The sequence below is a fragment of the Dipteris shenzhenensis genome, chromosome 19, assembly GCF_047967505.1.
Source record: "Dipteris shenzhenensis isolate YYH24624 ecotype China chromosome 19, Dip_SZ_1.0, whole genome shotgun sequence".
NCBI classification, from domain to species: Eukaryota; Viridiplantae; Streptophyta; class Polypodiopsida; order Gleicheniales; family Dipteridaceae; genus Dipteris; species Dipteris shenzhenensis.
Genome location: NC_141614.1, coordinates 46,007,708 through 46,024,604, shown reverse-complemented (window position 1 = coordinate 46,024,604; position 16,897 = coordinate 46,007,708). Strand labels below are relative to the sequence as shown.

General features: G+C 42.3%; 1 protein-coding gene across 1 annotated transcript; it reads right to left on the bottom strand.

Moving 5' to 3' along the window:
• Window positions 1–8,970: 8,970 nt before the first annotated feature.
• On the bottom strand, window positions 8,971–10,468 carry LOC147890536 (nuclear transcription factor Y subunit A-2-like). The gene is given in 4 exon segments (XM_087390316.1): window positions 8,971–9,758; window positions 9,760–9,824; window positions 10,082–10,249; window positions 10,418–10,468. Coding segments are annotated over 4 exon segments (684 nt in total). The 3' UTR covers window positions 8,971–9,358.
• Window positions 10,469–16,897: the final 6,429 nt, after the last annotated feature.

Below are 16,897 nucleotides of genomic sequence, written 5' to 3'. Positions count from 1 at the left end.
CAGGTTTCCCGTCTTAGGTTATCTTTGTCCCCAAAGTTGACCCTAGCATTGAATGCCTTTCTTAAAGAGAAGTCTGGCTGCATCTAGTTTTTTATCTATTGTTGTTGAGTTCTTCTTATGTATTACAAAGATCTAGATGAATTCCACTACTATAACCTTCGCTGAAAGCAAAATCTGGCTTTTATACCCGGGGGATTCACTATTAGTACAAGGGGGACGTCACCTGCGTGCATCAACTTCAAGAAAACCCCCTATATATGGTCCATGTAACATAATAAAACACCCCTATTTAAGCTTATAAGGATACCACCAAAAGTAGACTATGTCCCCCCCTTCCTTAAATCTATGTTCTTTCTCAATTATTTGGATTACATCATAAGAAAGTTCAGATGACATAGATTAGACCATCTTCAAATATTCACCAATGGGTAGTATTCATTTGTTTCCCTACCATGGCCTACATTTAGCTATAGCTCAGGCTTAGTTCATGCGCAATTGGTACATGACCAATTTTCACTAGTCAAATGTGTATATGTGTGTGTAATTTTTATGTTTAGGGGGTAAAAACTTGTATTTCCCTATACCCCTCCCTCTTCCTCCCCAAAGATGTCAAGGCCCCCTAACTTAAATTTAAGATTGAGAAAAATTAAAAAGGGCCCCCACCCCTAATGTATAAGCTTATGCCTCATCTCAAAAAACCCCCCTATTGTACACTCACGTGATACCATAAGTTTCCCCTTGTGAATCCCCCGGGCTTTTATATCCTCTACAGCATGCCATAGGGACCTCCACAATGGAGTTCCTTTGGTAGAACAAGGATCTAATCCACAGAGAGTAGAGTAGTGGCAAATTTTTCCCTTTGGAGGCCCTTACTGGTCTAATGTGTTTAGTGTTTCTCATTAGTAGTTGTGACCAGTCTTTGTCCAGATTTAAAACTGCTTTAATAACCCATGTTGCTGCTAGTTTCTTGGTTGCTTGGTCTATCTTCACAAAACCTAAACCACCTTCATCTTTTAAGGTTATACATAATGACCATCTAGCTTTTGAGATTCTATTGTTACCTCTCGAGAGAAAGGATCTGCATAGTCTAATGAATTTCCCAAGTCCAGCTTGTGAGGGAGACTAGCAAGAAAGGTAGAAGATACCTATGGGATAAATATAGTGGTTAAGGATTACATTCCTTCCTACAAGGTTAGCTTGAAATCCCCTCCACCTCTTCAATTTTTTCTTGAATCTTTCTAGGAATCATTCCCATCTCTGTTTCATGGTAATATCGAACCCCAAGGGTATCCCAAGCAATTTGAAGATTGTACCTTTGTTTATCTTATGGCATCCCTTGTCATCAAGCAGAGTTTGATTTACTCCTGAGACAATTTGAGTATCTAGTCTTACCATGGTTGATAACTGACCCAGAAGTAGAGTAGAATGTGTCTAAACAATCCATTTAACCCTTAAATATCTGGAGTTGTGTTCCTTGGAGTGAGCTTGGTGTCATCTACAAATAGTTTGTTTAGGAACGGGTGCCCATTTGGGAGTTCTATGCCTTTGATTTTTCCCTCTTTCATTTTCTTATAAAGTAGCGAGCCAAGAGCATCAGCTACAATTGCATATAGTAGGGCGGGTAAATGGCAACCTTGCCTAATTTCCCTTTTCAATTGAAAAGGTTGTGTCATTTCCCCATTGACAAAGACCTTAATTGAGGTATCAGCTAAGAGAGTTTGCACCTAAAAAACAAAAATCACTCCTAGGCCCATGTCCTAAAGAGACTATATAAGAAAATACCAGTGAAGTTGGAAATTCATCCATCGTAACAATACATTCTCCGGGGGTAGATGCATTAGCTCTTGCACTTCTTCCCATCCACAAATAAAAAAATGGTGTAAATTTAATATGTAGAACTTATGGGCTATAAACCCAAGTCCATATACCCTTCAAACAAAATGAGAATTTGTAACCTGTCTATCCTCAACAATCTCTGCAAGTTAAGGTGTTTTCTTGAGATTGAGGTCTGCTAATAATTGAATCTGCAATATCAGGGGGGGAAAGATGTTATAATGGACTCGTAGTGTGTCCTACCTATAAAAAGAGAGTAGAGCTATTATACAATGTCAGCTTGTTTTGAGAATTTTCGAAGCCGCCTAAATAGCACCCTACGGGCCCAAGAGCCTTTTTATGTAAAGAAAGGGAGAGTGCTTAAAGGAAAAGGATTGGCCCTCCCTTCAAAAGGTGACATGTATAAAAGTCCAAATGGCTGACTTTGGTCTTCATTGTTGTATGCACAAGTTTGGAATACAAGCTCCCTCTTCTCTTTCAAGAGTGTCTTTGGGTGTTATCTTGTCTCCTTCGTAGTGCCTTTGTGTTTGCCACTCCATCCCCCTTCACTCTCTCTTCCCCTTCTCCTTCCCCCTCCCTTCTCCCCTCTCTTCTTCCCTCTCCTTTTCCCTCTTTCTCTCATGGAAACACACTACGACAATCTTGAAGCCGCTTGCGTGACACAAGTGGACGGCTCATGCTTGCATTGCTCTCACAAGGAGTAGCTTGGAGTGGAGGCTCCATCGGCATTCCTTCAACATCCCCAGGACACGTGAGTCACCGTTGAGACAACACTGGAGGGGAGGGAATGGGGAGGGGGAGGGGAGGGAAAGGGAGAGGGGTGAGGAAGGGAAAGGGAGGGGAAGGGGGATGGGAAGGGGAGGGAAGGGGAAGGAAGGGGAAAGGGGAGGGAGGGGGAAGAGTGGAAACGAGGGGGGGGGGGGGGAGAGAGAGAGAGAGAGAGAGAGAGAGAGAGAGAGAGAGAGAGAGAGAGGGAAGGAGACTGAGAGAGAGAATGTGTGTGTGTGTGTGTGTGAGTGAGTGAGAGAGAGAGAGAGAGAGAGAGAGAGAGAGAGAGAGAGAGGACCATAGAGAGAGTAAGAGAGGGAGGGGAGACACAGAGAGAGAGAGAGAGAGAGAGAGAGAGAGAGAGAGAGGGCAAGTGGACAGAGAACAAGAAAGAGAGACCGTAAGAGGGGGGGGAGAGAGAGAGAGAGAGAGAGAGAGGGATTACACACACACACACACACACACACACACATATATATAACTCACAAGAGCAAGAAGAGAGACCGTAAGAGGGGGGAGAGAGAGAGAGAGAGAGAGAGAGAGAGAGAGAATATGTGTGTGTGTGTGTGTGTGTGTGTGTGTATGTGAGAGAGACACAGAGACAGAGAGACATAGGACTGTAGAGAGAGAGAGGGGGAGGAGAAAGAGAGGGAGAGAGAGGGAGGGACAGAGAGACAGAGAGGTAGAGAAGGACATAGAGAGAGAAAGAGAGAATATGTGCATCTGCGCGCACGTGTGTGTGTGTGTGTGTGTGTGTGTGTGTGAGAGAGAGAGAGAGAGAGAGAGAGGGAGAGAGAGAGAGAGAGAGAGAGAGAGGGAGAGGGAGAGGAGAGAGAGAGAGAGAGAGAGAGAGAGAGAGAGAGAGAGAGAGAGAGGTAGGGACAGAGAGAGAGAGAGAGAGAGAGAGAGAGAGTGCGTGTGTGTGTGTGTGTGAGAGAGAGAGAGAGAGAATATGTGTGTGTGTGTGTGTGTGTGTGTGTGTGTGTGTGTGTGTGTGAGAGAGAGAGAGAGAGAGAGATGGCAAGAGGAGATAGAGAGCAAGAAGAGAGACTGTAAGAGGGGTGAGAGAGAGAGAGAGGACTTTGTCATAACGTGAAACATAACTTTGGATATTTGATGGGCACCAATGAAGTCATGTTTCCTACTAGGGATGGATACTAGTTGTATTTCCTTTGCTATGTGGTACTCGGGTGTCTAAAAATCACAATGATACAATCTACTTCCCAAGGTACTTAAGGCACATTCAAAAGGTGAAAGATAACTTTGGATATTAGATGGGCACCAATTAAGTAACCTTGGATATTAGATGGGCACCAATTAAGTCATGTTTCCTACTAGGGATTGATACGAGCTGTGTTTCCTTTGCTATGTGGTACTCGGGTGTCTAAAGATTACAATGATACAATCTACTCCCCAAGGTACTTAAGGCACATTCAAAAGAGAATATGCCATAACTCTAGAGATTTTTAGATGCAAATCAATACCAAAAAGGGCTAGAACATGCTTTGACCAGAAACTCTTTGTAAAAAGCAACTTCAAGTTTTGAATTTGAACAATAGCTAATAATATGCATTGTGATGGCGTCTCCTCCACTTAGATGTCCAGATTGTGATTTTGAATTGAGGGTTCAAAAATGTGTAGAGGGTTTCAAAAAGTATGAACATGAATTTGGAGACGGGAGCAACATAGCGAAGAGTGTAGCACAACGAAGAGTGTGCAAGGAAGAATGTCAACCCTAGCATCCTAACCTTGAGATCTAGCCATCAGAGATGGGTCATGCTACTCGCTTCTCTCAGAAAATTGATGACAAGCCATGCCACATCGTCAAGATATTTGCTCTCCTCCTCCTCTATTTGAGCTTCCAAATTCCATGTGTGCACCTTCCATTGTGCTCCAAGCAACTTGCATGCAACTCACAGCTTTCAAGATCTCGGTGCCCTTCCTTCCTCTCGAGAGAGAGAGAATATATATATATACATAAAATACTTTTCAATTAGTTTTTATTTTAGAGAGAGAGAGGAGTATACACGCATGCACGCACGCACGTGCGTGCACACACACACACGCGCATATGCACGCACATGCACGCGCACACACATAGAAAATGACGGTGGTAAAGGTTTATAAGGGAATGCAGCATCCAACCTTAAGGGGTTACAACTATTCAAATAAAGAGGTCTCTTTTGGTAGTCAAGAGAAAGAAGCATGTCTTTGCTTGCAGGAGAGAGAATGTATGCGTCCTTGAATGCCATGGGCCATGGCCCATCTGCACCAACTATGTCACCCCCCCACCATTGATCATGTGCTCTCAATTTTAACAATTTAATTCCTTCCCACTAAAATGCCATCCATTCACAAGAAAGAAGTGAGCCAAAGATTGGCAATGCATATTACGGGTAGCATGAAGGTGACAAGCAATGGCATGATGATAGAGACCAACATGAGCATCAATTGTGAGCAAGCCATTGGGGAAAAACTGTGAGCAATTCCTAGATTTACTATCGTAATTTTGTTGCTCCTACATTGCAATGCATCAATAAACTTTTTATCTTTGGATTTTAAAATATTTTTTAACCAAAATTTTGAGGAATTTTGCTTACAACGTTTGTAATATAAGCAAGAACCCTACAACCTCGAGGAGTAGTCTCAGAGTAGTGAACCATTCAACCTTATTGCAAGCGCATGTGTACCCTTCCTTCTATCGTTTCTCAATATTCAAGAGCATTTGCAACCAAGAATCGAGCAAGAATCCTTCCTCTACATATGGATATATGCTTGCATTGTGTTTAGGTCCTCCAAACATCAATGAACTTGAACACTATTACTGATGGGTCACAAAGTTCTCTAATTTTCTACTAGATGTCTTTGGAGAAGCTAGAGATTGAGTGCACTTACGAACATTCCCTTGAATGGATGGCATGCATGAGGTGGAATGGCGACCAACTTGCATGCTCACCAAGTACTAGGTGTCCAACGTGGTAGGAGGGTGCAAGGTGCTAGGACCTCGATAGATATGGAATGGCGCGACTCGAAGCTAGAGAGCTAAAACACCATTGGTGTGATGCTAGGTAGGGAAAATATTGTAATCAGAGGCAAGAAGAGCAAGAGTATTGGGGAGGAGGGGTAAGAGTATTGCCAAGGGGGAGGGAAGTTGGGAAGATAGGCAAAGGGCACTTCCTAGACACGGCATTAATTCTTGCCCATAACTTCCTATGTGAATCATTTATTAGGAAAGAGATACCATGTGGTAGCCAAAGGGGAAAGTCTGTCTACATTTTGAGTGTTTGTGTGCGTATGTCTCCTAATTTTGAGTGTTTATGTGTGTATGTGTTCATGCACACATGCATGCGGGTGTGTGTGTGTGAGAGAGGAAGAAAATTTGTTTGTGTATGAGAGAGAGAGAGAGAGAGAGAGAGAGAGAGAGAGAGAGCATGTGTGTGGGGGGGGGGGCAAGGGGGTGAGTAAATTGAGTATAGAGCCAAGTGAAGTGATGCCTACACTGGAGGAGGTCTTGAAACTTGAATTTCTATTTCTTGAAATCAAAGACATATTGTATCGACCCATATATCCAACCATCTATCCCCAAATTCAGCCCTATCCTCTCATTAACCCCTTTTGTCCATCTTCATATAACCAAAATTCGGCCCCTATCCTCTCATATGTATCCCCGTCCTATCCTACGTATATCCTGCCATCTATCTCTACTTCCAACCATCTATCCACATCTAACTTGCCCATGTATCCTACATATGTCATATATTCTAGCCCTCTACATTCTGTCCATCCTCATACGTCTCTATCCTACCCATCTATCATATATTCTACCTCTCTATCCTCCCATCCATCATACCTCTATCTTGCATATTGTATTGACCCATATATCCAACCATCTATCCCCAAATTCAGCCCTCAGCCCCTATCCTCTCATTAACCCCTTTTGTCCATCTTCATATAACCAAAATTCGGCCCCTATCCTCTCATATGTATCCCCGTCCTATCCTACGTATATCCTGCCATCTATCTCTACTTCCAACCATCTATCCACCCATCTAACTTGCCCATGTATCCTACATATGTCATATATTCTAGCCCTCTACATTCTGTCCATCCTCATACGTCTCTATCCTACCCATCTATCATATATTCTACCTCTCTATCCTCCCATCCATCATACCTCTATCTTGCCCATATATCCGACATACATCCTACCTCTATTCAGGCCTCGTATATTATACCATCTATACCTGCATTCATCCCTCTACTTCCAACCATCCATCCTGCCCATACATCCTACCTCTATCCTACTCTCTCTACCATGTATCCTACCCCTATATCCTACATTCAGCCCTCTACATATATTCTACCATCTATCCTACCCGTATATCCTACATTCAGCTCTCTACATATATTCCACCATCTTTCCCTACGTTTAGCCCTCTACATTCAGTCCATCCTCATACAACCTCTACCATACCCTCTGCCCACCCATCCCTAAATCCATCCCTCAGCCCCTATCCTCTCATAACTCCCTTTTGCCCATCCTCATATATCCTAAATTTAGCACCTATCCTCTCATACGTATTCCCTTTCTATCCTACATATATCCTGCCATTTATCTCTAATTCCAGCCATCTATCCACCCATCTATCTTGCCATCCATCCTATTGTCTATCCTTCCCGTATATCCTACATATATCCCCCCTCTATTCAGCCCTCATATATCCTACCATCTATCCCTACATTCATCCCCATCTGTGTCCTACCTCATTTTCCAACCATCTATCCTGCCCATATATCCTACCTCTCAATCATCTCTACCATCTACATCTATCATATATCCTATTTCTATTCAGCCCTCATATATTATGCTTCCAGAGCCATCTCTATCCCACCATCAATCCTACCTCTACTCTACCATGTATCCACCCCATCTATTCTCCTAAATTCAACCCCCAGCCCCAATCCTCTCATAGCCCCCTTCCGTCCATCCTCATATATCCTAAATCCATCCCCTATCCTCTCATATGTAGCCTCTTGTCCTGCCATCTATCCTACCATCGATCCTGCCATATATCCTACATATATCCTACCTCTATTCAACCCTCATATATTGGTCCATCTATCCCACATTCAGCCCCCTACATTCGGTCCATCCTCATACATCTCTATCCTACTGTCTATCCTACCTCTACCCTAACATGTATCCACCCTTCTACCTCTATCATACGCATATTCTACCATCTATCCACCCTTCTATCCTACCCTCTATCCTACACATATCATGCCATCCACCCCTCTATCCTACGCATATCCTGCCATCTGTCTCTGCTTCCAGCCATCTCTATCCTACCATGTATCCACCCATCTATCCCTAAATTTAGCCCTCAGCCCCTATTCTATCAAAACCCCTTCTGTCCATCCTTCTATATCCCAAATTCAGCCCCTATCCTCTCACGTATCCCCTATCTATCATGCGTATATCTTGCCAACTAATCTGCAATTGCTATGTTGCTAGTAGATATGGCATCTCTTGACTGATCCTCAGCTGTCAGGTACCTCTCGCTCTAGGCTATTAGAGATGAGCGATAAACAGATGGAGGACTTTGCTTCCTAGATGCCTGGTCCACATGGAAAAAAGATGAGTTCGACCAATAACTAAAGCCTATTGATTTTGCTGACAGATGTGGGACCCCTAACAGACTTATCTTAAATCTCCCTCCACCGGTCCTATGTGTGTCTAGACTCGAAAGCACACCCACCCATCCTCGAGCAGATGGGCAGGCATGAGGGCTGTGTGCAACCACCCTTGGCCCTTTATAGCACGGCAAGGGCACAAGGAGGCACACTGCAGCATTCCAAACCCTACCATCTGATTCTTCCGGTGGTGACAATGATGTGCTGGCTGATCCCACCAATGGCTATCGGTTAATGGACAACCTGTGGCCGGTGTCAGGAACGCTAACGCTAAGCAGCGAGCCAGTCTTCAGATGTAATGCCTCAGTTCATTGAATAATTCAACCAGTAATATTCAACACTCTCATGTTATGCTGTGTGGAACTTTATGAAACAAAAAGCTGAAGAAAGGAACCATTTCCCATATATTGCATGTATTGAAGAAATAACAAGATAGGAAACTAGCAATTATTTTATTTAACCACAAACAGGAAACCTGAGCACGTCATTTATTCAAAAAGCCTAAGTGCGTACTAAGAACCAGACATGGTTTTGTATTGTTCTTAGGTAAAGGTACACAAACTTGTGTGTTCCAAAGTATCCAGCAGCTAATTGGATTCAAAAAGAAATACAGAGTCACAAAAGTCAAAACCGTTTCCAAATAGTGTATGTTCTTTTAAATATGTAGGTCTTTCCAATAAACCAGATAGTCCAAGGGAACACCCAAAATAAGCCAAGAATGAATTGCCTGAGTCAACATCAAATGACAGAATTGAGGCCAGGCTATCTCTTGAGCTCTGACCTCATTACGCCACCACAGAAGACACTGCAACGACATGCAATGGCAGGAGCTGCCTTGCAGCAACAGGTGCATTGATTAAGCTGCCAGTGCCTTTCAGCAGATCTTCAGGTATCAGATGACAAACCTGGAAAAGGCCAAAGCAAGGAAGCCTTCACCAAAGTAGCCATTTCACATCTAGCATGATGATGACAGCTGTCCAAGAAGACTGTTATACCAATCATAAAGATTGCTGGTTCAGAACATGCAAACAGAAACACATGAACTTGACACGCAAAAGCATATTCATTGAGTTGCAACCACTCTTTGTTGCAATCTATTTGGCATAATGCCCCCAGCTTGACCACTGTCACCTTCAGAGTCTCCAGAAAAAGAGTGGAAAACTGAGGAATGCAAACCTTGATTTGAACAATAACGATAAGAAACTGTGCGCGCTGAACTCGATGATATCACTGGATAACCACCATGTCCAAGCATCGCAGGATGATGATCACCACCACTAACAACAGATTGCCCAATGCCCACCATCAAGTGGTTTGATATGCCATGAACCGTATGAATGCCTTGATTTCGGGAATCTGTGAAGCTTGGTTCTATGCTAGAAGTCACACCCTCTTTAGGAGACTGTTTTTCTGAAGAGACATTGCCATTGGCAGAATCTTTGGCTTCGTCTTTGCTCTTAGTGAAAACGGCCCCCACATCCTCTAGCTCGTCTCATAGCATGAAGATGGCGTGACTCATGTAAGTAGGTCTGGCAAAGAAACATACTTCTTTTAGGTAGAGACCAGGCATAGAAACAGAGACCTCGATTGTAACTATACTAGAATTCCACTGCTCTTTTAAAAGGAAGTGTTACCATCACACTGAAATAAGAGCTGATGTGCTCACGTAGATACGTTGAAAAGGCAAGCAAGAATCTAAAGGCAATGCCATTGTGACTATTCAAACTTTTACTAAAACCTTTTTCATGGAGTGTGCAGTTTCAAAGAACTGTAGAGAAAGCCACACCTTTCTGGCCTTCACAAGCTTATTCTCAGATTCAGCCTTTGCCTGCAAGTGCCGGTGCCGTAAGATGCCGTGATACTGCTTGGCATTCACATAGACAGGCTCTTCTTCTGTCATCTCAGATGGCAAAGGCATGCGTGCTTGCTGGACTCCAAGCATATGAGGTTGAATCTAATAAACCATCATCCAAAATGGGCCCATACATATAAGTGAAGTTCCATTTGCTGAAGCATATGGGGCGAAATCTAACCTATAAATCAACCCATATGAATCACACCCACAGTGCACAAAGCTTCCAGCTCACTTGCACCAAACAAAAAGTAGAACTAAATGTTTCACCTCAGCACTTGTTATTTTATCAGCGAAGATCTCGAATCTATACCAGGACATACGAAGACAACTGAATCACACAAGAAACGAACAAAATCATGCAAGAGGGAAACTGAAAAGTCCAATGTGCTTGAACAGTCCTAGACGGCATTCAAAGGACCAGCGGAAGTATTGCAATGAGGCGTAGATTCTAATGGAAAGGGTGGAACAAAACCAAGCAAAATTACCAGACATGGGTAAAGACTGCACCCTCGCCGACATCAGAGAGGGCCCCTGTCGTTCTGCTGCAGTTTGAACCAAAACGGGTGCCAAGGCTTGCTGGCGAGACAGAGGAAGTACATGACCAAGCGGCCTCCCGGCAGCCGTCAACCCGCTTGGATGTTCTAAGAACAACGATTTTATGGGACTCGAGGTCGCAGCTCCATCACACCACTCACCTCTTCCCTCTCGCCTGCTTGCATCCTCAGAAATGGATCTCGAGTTCGGGAAACGGTACTTCGCAAATATGCTACAGCTTAAGCGCATACGCCAAAAGCTCTCCGAGGAACTCCACCAAGGCCCTTTTGTGTTTCCAGCCGAGGCCTCTATTGGATTTGCATCCTACCGAAAGGAGGCATTCTTCCTCCTACAATCCAACACAGAATATAAACAAAAAAACTTTCGAATAAGCCATAAGCGTTCCCGCACTATCGTCTTATGGAACGGAACTTCGCGTCAAAATCAAACAGCGACACGGGACATGATACAAACCAAAAAACATGAGAAAGAGGAGACAAGATTTGCATAATGCAAGCAAGGCTTACTGAGTGATTCGTATGAAACGGGGGCAGCGTTTGCTCAGACTGGACATTTTGGCAAAGAACATGTTCGCGACAGGAGACAGGTACACTTTTACTTTGACGACCTGTGCTGGCGGCAAGTCGCTTGAGCGGCACAAGAAAGCGGTTGGGGGCAGCTCGTGCGGATGCCTACAGCATTGACGCGACGCGAAGGCCACAAACTCGACCGAGAAATCATGGCAGGGCCGCGCAGGTCGCAGAAGTGGAGAAAACGCTCGTGCCACAGTTGGATTCAGCAAACGATGGATTCAATCGCTCGCGGAGAAGACAATCAGATTTGCTGCTGATTGTCTTCCCCGAGTCCGCTAGCGATTGAATCTTTCCCTCGTCTCCCTCTTTCGCCTTCATCTTCGCTCTGTCTGTCCTTCTCGCTCTGCTGTGCCTGCTAAAGATCAAAATATGACCTCCGCTGGAATGCTCTGCGAACGGTACCCTCGAGCTTGCTCGGCAGCGGCAGCTGCAGCAATGATGTCGAAGCTGATGAGGGCGACGGAGCTCCGATCCAAAGCTGCTGCAGTTGCTCGCAGCCATGGAGCTCAAACGGACCTTCCATCGCCATTTGCCATAGCCTTGGAGCTCAAACGGACCTTCCATCGCCATAGCCATGGAGCTCGAAACTTTTTCGCTGCTGCTCTGCAAAGAGCCGTCCACGTGGCGCCACGTCGGCGCTTCGTCACCCCTGAATTCCCCCTCCTTCCTACGTGGCTGCCCCTTATCCGCTTGCACTCGAAGCTTTTTAGCTACGTGTCGCCACGTCGGCCCTACTTCACCCCTCCTCTTACTATGTGGCCGCCCTTTCTCCGCTTATTTGACACGCTTTCTTCGCCACGTGGCATGCCAACAAAAATTGAATTTGGTGGGGAAATTCATCTTAAGTGGCATTCTTTCATCTCCCACCGCCATTTCACTTCGTGAAAACACTTTTCAATAGGTGTTCACAAAACAGCCTATCATGAAATGAAATGACACCAACAATGAATGTGTTTGTCCAAATATGATCCAATGTGGAATTATAAATTGTAGTGGGTGTGCAAATGAGTTGTTTCACTTTATAGCATTCCATGAACTCGAGTAGTTTTTCCATGTTCCTTGCTTTCTTATTGTAGTCAATATTGAAGTCTCCCGAGTGACACTGGGTCCAATCCGCCCCCCCTACCAGAGTTGTGATATCCAAAAGCGTCCCTTGTCCATAATTAGAGGGATTGCTCAACATAGCTCCATGAGCTTAAAATATCACAAGGCTTAATATGCCCTCATCCAAAATTTATAAAATAAATTAGCCCATGGCTTAAAATTCATAACTTTATAATATGGCCCATGGCCTTTGACAGCCATTAGATACTTTGATCAATCCAAATCACCTTCACCACCTTCGTTCCTCGTTATCCAAGTCATCATCTGTACTCAAGCAGCCAATTGTGTTAGTCGTTACAATCAATTGATGAATCATCACACCAACTAATCCCAACACAATTGTAGGCTTGACGTACAGACATCAAAATACGCACCGACCAATTGCAATAACACTAGTAACACTAGCGACATTAGTATTAACACAGAATCACCTACAATACTAACCATCTAGCTTGGCAAAACACAGGTAGTTAGGCGTCCCCAACTAAACCCCACAAAGCATCCACTAGGACCCTCGCCACGTCCGGTGCGCTCCTATGGAATACTTTGCCATCCTCTCCCCCACTTGTTTCCTTGTTCTTGGTTTCTATGGTTTTGGTAAATCTTGAAATTGTGAGCATGTTTGAATTTGAGTTCAGTTTTCGTAACAGTGGTATTAAAGCCTTGCCACGCTCTAGCCTGACTGCTGGAGACCAAGCAACATGATTTTCTCCAATCTGATGACACAAGCTTTCTCATTATGTTCTTTCTGATCGTTTCGACTACTTGATTGCTAGGTTTTGAGTTTGTATGCAAAAGTTATCAAAGATGCTTTGAAAATAGACGCTGTAATTGCGATTGACAAAAATGGCCCATGCTACTTTGTTCAAAGGGTATGTGCCGGTTCTTTTGAGTGGTTGGATCAATATATTCCGACTTCAGGTAAGAAATGGCCTACTATCAATGAATTGGTATTAGCAGTCTTTGGATAGAAAGATGAACAGCCATGACCAGAGATGACTTAACCTTAGGGCATGAGGACAGTAAAGATTCATATTCTTATAGAATTAATGATATTTAAAAGTAATAGTAGCATCATGATGGGATTTCAAGAATGGAAGTCGTATGAAAATTGCAACCCAAATGTCGCTCTCCTAAGGGAAAGACCATTTTGGAAGAAAGCAATAGGACTTAATTAAGAATTGAGAGCTGTAGATGAGACAAGGACAAATAGATGCACGATATGCATGTTATTGCTTCAACGCATCTCTGTATATATCTTTTATCTTTCTTCTTTTTGCTTTACTTAATTGTTTTTCTTAAGTTGCATAGGCTTTGCAAGGAATCTTCTTTGAAACACAAAAGTTATCAAACTGACGATTGAACGGGAAGCAAAAGAAAGTTGATTGGGGCTCAACCAAGCAAGCAAAGATTTGGAAGAACAAAGGAGATACGTATCTATTTCCATATTTTTATTATCCTATATTTTCATTTTTCTTACTCTTATAGAAATACTCATATAGAGACAAGAAAGAATGGTATGGAGACGGAAGGGAACAATTGAATTTGAAGAATAGTGATACATCAAAATAAAATAGCATGAATATGAGAATAAAATATGATAGCCTATATGGGATCTAGGATAATCTAGGTGAGCTAACAGCTTGTTATGATTAAATAAGCATGATTATGTGATCTAAGAGTTTGTTATGATCAAAAAAGCATGATTATGTGCATTAATAAGGATAAGAAGATGTATATCCTGTGGTATGTATGAAATAAGAAATACAATTACTTAGAGGTCTTATATCCTCATAGCTTGCTTGAGTAGATGCCAATCCTAGCTTAATTGTAGATAACAAAACTATTATTGTGCAATACATATGGTATGCTTCGATAAAGTGTTCTACTAATGTGAACTGAATTGATGAAAATTAAAGAGAAGAAAAAGCATATGACATTTTTGCTAAGCAAGAGGGAAGGCATGATTGTTCAATGGTGGCAAGCTTTTTTCTCTAGTGCTTTCTTTATGGAATTGCTTTTTAGAGATAATGAAAAATAGTTGGTATGTCAGATAATATCTTCTATGTATTTTCTAGCAGCAGCAGCAGCTGAAGAAAATACATATTAGATCATTACTAGCTACCAACCTAAATAAAAAACTTTGACGTGTGTGATTAAACAATGACGTACATATACCCTTCTATTGATCATAGAATAGTATATGCTACTTATTGCTACTCACATCAAAAGAAAAAAAGAATTACGCTTTGTATTTGTTACTATTTCTCAATATCATACTGGTATGGGATGGTATAGATATTGAGGAATATGACAAATATAATGCTAGAACCTATACCAAAATAACATAAGCAATGAATGGATGTGGTATAGTACTTTCTCTTGGTATGAGATAAGAATAAAAATAATCTTTCATAAGTTCTGAATTGGCTAAAATCATTATCTCTTGGTTAATGAGAGCTTAAGATCTCTTAAAGAAATTTTTTTGACCATGATGATACTTGATGAATATCCAAGAGATTACTCTTCACATATCTACTCGGTGACTCGAAAAATCAAATACACAACTGAGGTCAGTTGCAATCCAAGCAAGAGGGATGTTACGGAATTGTATTTTTGATATTTCTTGCTATGGAAATTATTTTATTCTAGTCAAGTGTGACTATGGCAAAGTATTCCATAGGAGCGCACCGGACGCGACAGGGCTCCTAGTAGATGCTTTGTGGGGTTTAGTTGGGGATGCCTAACTACCTGTGTTTTGCTAGGCTAGATGGTTAGTATTGTGGGTGATTCCATGTTAATACTAATGTCACTAGTGTTACTGGTTGCAAGGTGTGTATTTTGATGTCTGTACATCAAGTGTACAATTGTGTTGGGATTAGTTGGTGTGATGATTCATCAATTGATTGTAACAACTAACACAATTGGCTGCTTGGGTATAGATGATGAGTTGGATAACGAGGAACGAAGATGGTGAAGGTGATTTGGATTGATCAAAGTATCTAATGGCTATCAAAGACCATGGGCCATATTATAAAGTTATGAATTTTAAGCCGTGGGCTAATTTATTTTATAAATTTTGGATGAGGGCATATTAAGCCTTGTGATATTTTAAGCTCATGGAGCTATGTTGAGCAATCCCTCTAATTATGGACAAGGGATGCTCTTGGATGTACTATTATTGGCTCTTTGCTTTTTGGAATTACAATTATAAATACTCTAGATGGGAAGCAAGAGCCACCATCTAGGGGAGGGTGGATTGGACCCCATGCAGTGTCGCTCTCTCTTCCTCTTCTCTCCCCCACTTGTTTCCTTGTTCTTGGTTTCTATGGTTTTGGTAAATCTTGAATTTGTGAACATGTTTGAATTTGAGTTCAGTTTTCGTAATAGCTTTAAAGGATTAGCGCAAGTTGAGACTCATGCTCTTTATGCCAATTCAAGTATGCACGTTTAGGTGAAGTTTTAAGTAGTGGAGAAAGTTGATTGGAATAGTAGTTTCATCAAGCAAAATTGTGTAGAAGGAAGTCCCAACATTGGAAACATGAAAGACTTCGTATGTTTGTGTTGCTGTTAGGCAAATTACTTTGAATGAGCAATGTAAAGGCAAGGAAATCACAACTATATAGCAAAGATCTTGATGTCAAGATGGTAGTTGCCATGTTTGCAACTTCTTCAGCATGGGCAATGTCATTTGTCCAATCAATGTTAATATTGTGAAGAACATACCATGGGCAATCGTTGAGATTATCGCTATGTTGGACGCCTTGCATAAGGACTTTCAATAATGATGAGTATGAGTGTGAAGGAATTAGATCAACTAAGCAATTGATAATGTCTGTGTTTTGAGGAAACTTTTGTAGGAAAGTGTAATTGGCATGAAGATTAAATGCATCAAGATTTTCTATAAGTTGCTTCTCAAAGGACAATTCCCTTTTTTTTGTGTGCAATGACAAATAAAGTGTATGTTAGATTACTCAATGAAGGTGGAAATGAACCCTAAAGAACATGTTCTTAGATTGTAAACAAGACAATACAAATCAGTTTGCAATTGTTAAGCATTTGCTTCAAATTCTATCACATGTCTAGAATTGTTCACAGTGAAAGTACTGCTTCGCTTCATGCAATGAAGCATGGAACGAAGACGAAGAACACTCTCACTATGAAGGTTCATGAAAGACGCTTCCAAGGAGAGAATGGTATCTATGTGGGAGCCATGTAGCTGGACCACAACCTTATCACCTCCACGAGACACTATTGTCCCTGTGAAGCACGGAGTCTGGACAATGGGCTCCGCACGATCACAAGTGTAGCAATAAGGCCGACAATGGTCTCGGATCACTCGTGTGTTGACACAAACCTTGCAAGAGTAATCCACAAGCTGTGCATTGAGGTTTGTGAATTGAAGCAAACCACTCACCTGCAAAACAAAGCGGGTAAGAGCATTAGCAAGGACTTTTAAACCATTACTTATATTGGTGAATAAGTTGCGCAATTACCATACGACCATATCCAAGAT